Genomic DNA, 6,000 nt, shown 5'->3' with positions numbered 1-6,000 from the left:
TTAAATAACATAACAGAAATAATATCGATACCAGCGTCCCTAGCAACCACCTTGGTAACAATGAAAACGTTGTGGACACAATTTCCTGAAGTAATCTTCGTAATAACTAGCAAACTAAAGATCATGTACATCCACTGCACACATAATCTGAAATAACAACTCATATTTCTCGCATCAAATGACTTCAAAACGCATTTTAATGGCCAAACTAACTTTAAAATAGGCATTTTCCACCGAGAATAAAACGAAGTTCGGCCATGTTTTTTTTCTTCTGCAGGGAGAAATTTGAAGATCACGTGACATAGACGCCAGCCATTGGAATGAATGGAATGCAGTTGGAGGTCAACCAATCACAGAGCTTGATAACTGATCACGGGGCTTGTCAGACAGAGCACCTGGTGTAGTCCTAAACGATAGCTGGGGATTCTGGGTAGTGTAGTGTCTTCTGCCATCCTTTACTCCGAAAAAAACATTTGTTTTGTAAAATTTCACTTGTTTTGCATCAATCTTGATACAGGGTGCTTATTATATGTTGTACTTTGGATTCCTAAAGCTTTTAGTCTACCTAACCATCATCCAAGGGTAGTTTTCACTATAAGTAAAACATCTTTGTGGACTGACACTATAATTTACAGTGTTTTGCTATGTTCAATCTGAATTTTCTTTAAAATAAAAAACATCTATATTGATTATGACTTTTCTACATCCAACTCACAGGTTTATCATTACTTTGAGAAAAAAGATTATTAATTTTCCCCTTTTAGAAGTGTATTTATGGTCATTTGTTCTGGAAATGTCATTTTCGAGACTGAGACCTGAAAAACAGGCCCATTGCTTAACAGGTTAATAATAATTGTAATCTCCCAGTTATAAACGACATGAATCAAAGATGTGTTGCTGTATTTTAGTGGCAGGAGCTCCAACAAGGCGTGTAGGACAGAGTGAATACATATAGTATACACAGAGATGCTGTATGAGAAACCAATGTGATTTTGGAACATTGAACAATGTAAATGTATTCTAGGAGACCTCAACAATGGAATTATGATCAGTAGAAATGGTCAAGACATTTAAGGAGAGCTCACGAGTGTTTTAGCTGAACTCATACATATTATAGCTAGACTTTAAAGACCATAGGACAAAGACCCTGTCTGTGAAAGAGGTTTTACTTTCAACAAGACTTACACCTCTCCAAGAAAACAAACCCATATAAAACAGGTTTACTTGTCTACATGTTTGGGTTTTGAGCAAAATGCATATTTTAACTGGCTTTATCCTCATGATTGATATGCAAACTTTCTGATGAATGGACATGAATCAAATTCAAAGACAATCCGTCTAATATTGTTGAGATACTTAACTCAAATCTACAATTGAAGGGTCACTTCCATGTGCCTTGTTTGGCTCCCTCAAATATGGGCCTTTTGGTTCCAGACTATAAATGAAGGGATCGCCAAAGTCATGGGGTATATAGTCTTGAAACCATGAATGTCTACAAAATGTTTGACAATCTTTCTAGTAGAAAGGTATTTTTTAGATACAGTAAAGGGAAGACTTTGACTTTCTGGTAGCATCAAAGGAAAAGTCATTCTGATTCATCCTCTGCGGACTACAAATGGTGCTACCAAGTTATATAGATATTCTTCAATAGTTGCAGAGATATCTCAGGCTGGACCAAGGAAGTAGACTTACTGACAATTCCATTAATATACTTTAGGACGAGTCAAAGAATATGTCTGTGATAATTGGCAGCAAAATACTTAAATAGTTTCCTCTGCTACTGGTGCAAATACTGCGTGCAAAGTCATATCATTTTCAGCAGTCTATTCAACATCATATGAAAAAAAACAAATGCCTTCAGAGGTGTACAGCCAGGAATTGGAGCACATTGCCTTTGTCGCGTGACTTCACACCCCAACAAACCACCAAGATTCCCTATTTCATTGTTTGTCAAGATAAGTGAGGCACACCTGTGTTATGAGAAGAAGAACCAAACCGGACCAGACAGGTCAGGAAGCCTCGGTGCATTCCAGTGCAATAAGGACATCTGGGCACTGTGGTGAGCTCCGATAATCGGAGCAGACCTTCAATGTACACATGTGAGAAACATCACAAGGCAGACTGCTTCGCTCTAAGGGAAGGGCTTTTTGGTTGTCAGCAGGGTCTGAATTGTGGGGGCGGCTGTAATCGAAACACACCAGCCATATGTAGACACTGTGCTACCCTTTCCATATGGGATTATTTACACGTCTTCTTTGTTGTTCAAGGATCAAAGAGAAGGAGATCCATATGAGTTGATTTTATGACACATTTTTGCAAATTTGCAGGGGGGAACTTTAAATGCCCTGTAAAACCTGTTCCACAGCATGCAAGACCACCCCATTAAGTCTGCTATCCCACATGAATATAAAGGAAATCTGATTTACCGTATGCTGTAGACGCTGCTACAGAGTGTGAAGGGAATGTGTGTTACTGGAAAGGCGGTGGATGTTAAAGATCCACTTGAAGTACATTCTACATCTACTTCGGAAAATAAAGAAGCTGCACAGGAATCAAAACAAAAGCAGAACACCATACATTTATTGTGGAAAAAAAGCAACATTGTGAAGGAAAAAAGTCTATTCTGGCACATTGTTCATCTTTATATTACAAAAAGGAGGAAAAGGCTACAAATCTCGATAATTTATACAAATACGACATCTTTCAAAAATAAATCTATAATTTAGTAAACGCTCTGTGAACAAGTTTCTGCAATAACCCACCGCTTGAGATCCCTGAGCAGAGACACAGAGTGAAATTTTTTTTTTCCCTTTACATCTTCACTCAAGCAGCTGTTCATAAACACTTTATATACACAGGAGAACTGAGTGAGCTCTTTGACTAAAGGATATGTGAGGTGTGGGGGCGGGAATGAGTGTGAATCGTGATTATCTTCATAAACATATCACTAGTGACCATCACAGTCAATTACAGAGCAGTGTTGACACCATTGTGACTGTAAGTGACATTTATGTAACACATAGATCTAGATGTTATTTGTATCCACCAATAATGAGTCACTCAACTGTAATTGGAACTTTTACCCAATCAATAATCACAAACGTCACATCTGCTATCTTCCTTTTACATGTAAAAAACACAGTGCCAGCTGGTTCTGTTGCTAAGGTAACACAAAGCAATAACTTACTATGTATAAACTAAGGACACAGATATTTGTTGAGGTGTGTGGCCAATAACAAACAAATAATCACAAATACTGTACATAGTCTTACTTTCCGCAAGGTGCCGTCTCACTTGATGTATGCTGATAAACAAACAAACAAATAGATGTTAATTACACATAATATATACAAAAGGAGACCTTAAGACTGAGTTTTGAAAAAATGGGAAATACTTCATGTAACCAGAAGCTCAGATTCCGAGCTTCCACTTTATGTTTGGCTACTTTTTTGCTGCAGGATTTTCTGTATACTGTACACAATGCAGGAATATATTAGGATTCATTTATACAAAACACAATGTAATTAGTTTTATTCCAACAAAAACATAGGCGTTAAAAGATGTTGTCAGACGTGAAATGTCTGAGCATTGCTCTATGATGAATCTCTCAATGAAGGTTTGCACCGGCATTGCTTTTGTATTTGGTTAGAAGAACTTGAATTCAGTTTCAGTTCTGCACACCGGAAAAAGTTTCAGGCGTGTGGTTATAGATTTACCTAAAACTATTGCCTCTTTGTTATTTCCATTCCTAGCTTCATACTGCTGTCATCAAACAAGTTAGCATTCTAACTTGGCTCCCTTGCCAGTACAGAAGAATAAGCAGTAGAATTAAAAATGCCACCGAATGCTACTTAATGCCAGAGGAGATTCAAACCTTTTTTTATTCATTAAGGCATTACAATTTGAAAGGAGTCCCAATTCCTTTGCTTTTGAATTTTCCTGCCAAAACATACAGTACTGTATTTGACAAAGTCCAGCCTTTGTGAGGTTTTTCAAGGCTACCGTTGTGCTGCAATGGCTAAGAAATAAAAAATCCCTTTTTCAAGTTTTCACCAAATAATAGGACATCCTCAACAAATGGTTTGGAGTGATTTTGCTACTTTAATACCTTCAAGAGAAACTTACTGTATAACCAATTGAGGATAGAATTTTAGTTTTTTGTGACTTCATATGGTGATTTTGGATGGTGTCCAAATTCTTTATCTAAATATAGATGGTAAAAGCAGTGTGCTGAGATTGTTATGTTATCTCACACTGCTTTGAGACAATATTCCCAGCCCTTTAAACTGCAACTGGTTATTTAAAAAACCCTTATTCATCACAAATGTTGAAGGATGTACCTACTTTAACTTCAAGTTCAAGTGCTCTGGTTATAAAGTATAAGAGAAAACAAACAAACACACACGTGGTTCCTGTGAAAGAACTCAATTTGAGAAAGTTCTAGAGTCCAAACACCATGTATTGCCGGCCAAACTGTGAGCAATGCTTCTGAGGAGAGCCACTGGCCTGAGGTGTACGCAGAGCTCAGGAGTTATTAGGAGGGCTGGGCGCCACAGTCATGGCCTCTCTGAGCCAACTTCCTCCCTGAGTCTATTCTGTCTTTCCTGGATGAACAGAGCGAATAAGGATCATGTAGGCTGTCCTTTCCCCCAGGTCTGGCGTGCAGATGGCAGGTGGGCTGGCAGGGGGAGCTCAGGGGCTCATGGTCCTCAGGCCTTGTTTCTCCATTATGTTCCACAGCTTACGCAAGTTGGACTGGGTGATGGTGTCATCCGGTTTCAGTTCAAGTGCTCGGAGGTAATTGGCTTCAGCCTGTTGCAGCTTTCCGTTGAGGTGGAGGATCGCCCCCAGGTTCATCAAGGCAGCAGGATACTGAAACCAAAAATAAGCCATTTTAGGACACATAAGAGTAGCCTAAAGCTTTGTTCCCAAGTTACACTTTTGGTTTCCAGGACACCTTCCATGTTATTGAGACATAGGTTCAGTTACTATAAACACAGTGAGTCAGCTGCTAAGACATAGCAAGAGTAAGCTGACTGGAATTTAATCATCACTAACTGTCTGTTTAGAGTTGACTTTTGCATTTAATATCAGAGGCTTTGAGTTGATGAGATGAATAATACTAATTAAGTCTAACTAATCACACTTTGTGGGTATACATAGCTCAACAGGGAACTTGATATGACCAGAATCGTTTAATATACAATGAATTGTTGTCTGGGCACTGGGATCCTAACAGACAAACATTAAACAGATGTTACTTCTTTAAACAGTTTAAAATATAAATCTTATTAAATGAAAACAAGGAAGATGACACAGTGGATGACTCCATCAAGTTATAGAATAAACAGTTATCGTTTTCCTTTTAAATCACCCTAAAAGAATGATTGGTCATCCTGTGACACTATAGAGCAGACCCTAGCACGTCATTTGTTCCCGTTTGTCTGATCGCACAGAATGTGGTGCAGTGTTTGGAGTTTGGTAACCATAACTTGCGTGTCACTGTGTCTTGTCTGTGGCCACATATGTCACCAGGACCAACAAGTGCTTTGAAGTGGGCATAGATGAATATACTGTAAATAACCAGTGGTGCCAAGGGGCAGTGCGACGGGCGGGTGAGTCATGAGGACATAAGTACAGGAAGAGTATCCAGGGTGCAATCACGGTAAGACTGTGAAGGATCCAAGCCAAGGGAGGGGCCACATCTGATCTCCATTTTAGTTAGAAGTGTGGAAAAGATGTCAAATTCCGTCGCAAAGCTACTGTTTTACTGCTCGAGACTATTGTGATTTTGGTGATTGCTTTCCTAGGAAACAAGGAATGTTCAAATAAAACAGGCTTAGTTTAAATGACCAATCATGTGCTTTTATTGCCTTGTTTGTGACTTTTTCTCATAAAATTATCACCTCATACGTCTCTGTCACATGGAATGGCACATGATTATAGCATCTTGACATTTACTATACCACAAGCCTAAACCTTAATTTATTCTCTTGGCCT

At 38.7% G+C, this 6,000-nt stretch overlaps 1 protein-coding gene across 1 annotated transcript in view; it reads right to left on the bottom strand.

Moving 5' to 3' along the window:
• Positions 1-2,558: 2,558 nt before the first annotated feature.
• tmtc2b (transmembrane O-mannosyltransferase targeting cadherins 2b) overlaps positions 2,559-6,000 on the bottom strand; it is a gene marked incomplete at its 5' end in the record, with an annotated part of 64,903 nt that continues 61,461 nt past the window's right edge. Inside the window, one exon of the mRNA XM_010787657.1 lies at positions 2,559-4,872. Within this exon, the coding sequence (XP_010785959.1) occupies positions 4,693-4,872 (180 nt within the window). The remainder of the gene's footprint in view (positions 4,873-6,000) is intronic.

Source organism: Notothenia coriiceps, unplaced genomic scaffold (assembly GCF_000735185.1).
Source record: "Notothenia coriiceps isolate Sejong01 unplaced genomic scaffold, NC01 NC01_scaffold00031009, whole genome shotgun sequence".
Lineage (NCBI taxonomy): Eukaryota > Metazoa > Chordata > Actinopteri > Perciformes > Nototheniidae > Notothenia > Notothenia coriiceps.
This window is presented reverse-complemented; position numbering and strand designations above follow the sequence as displayed.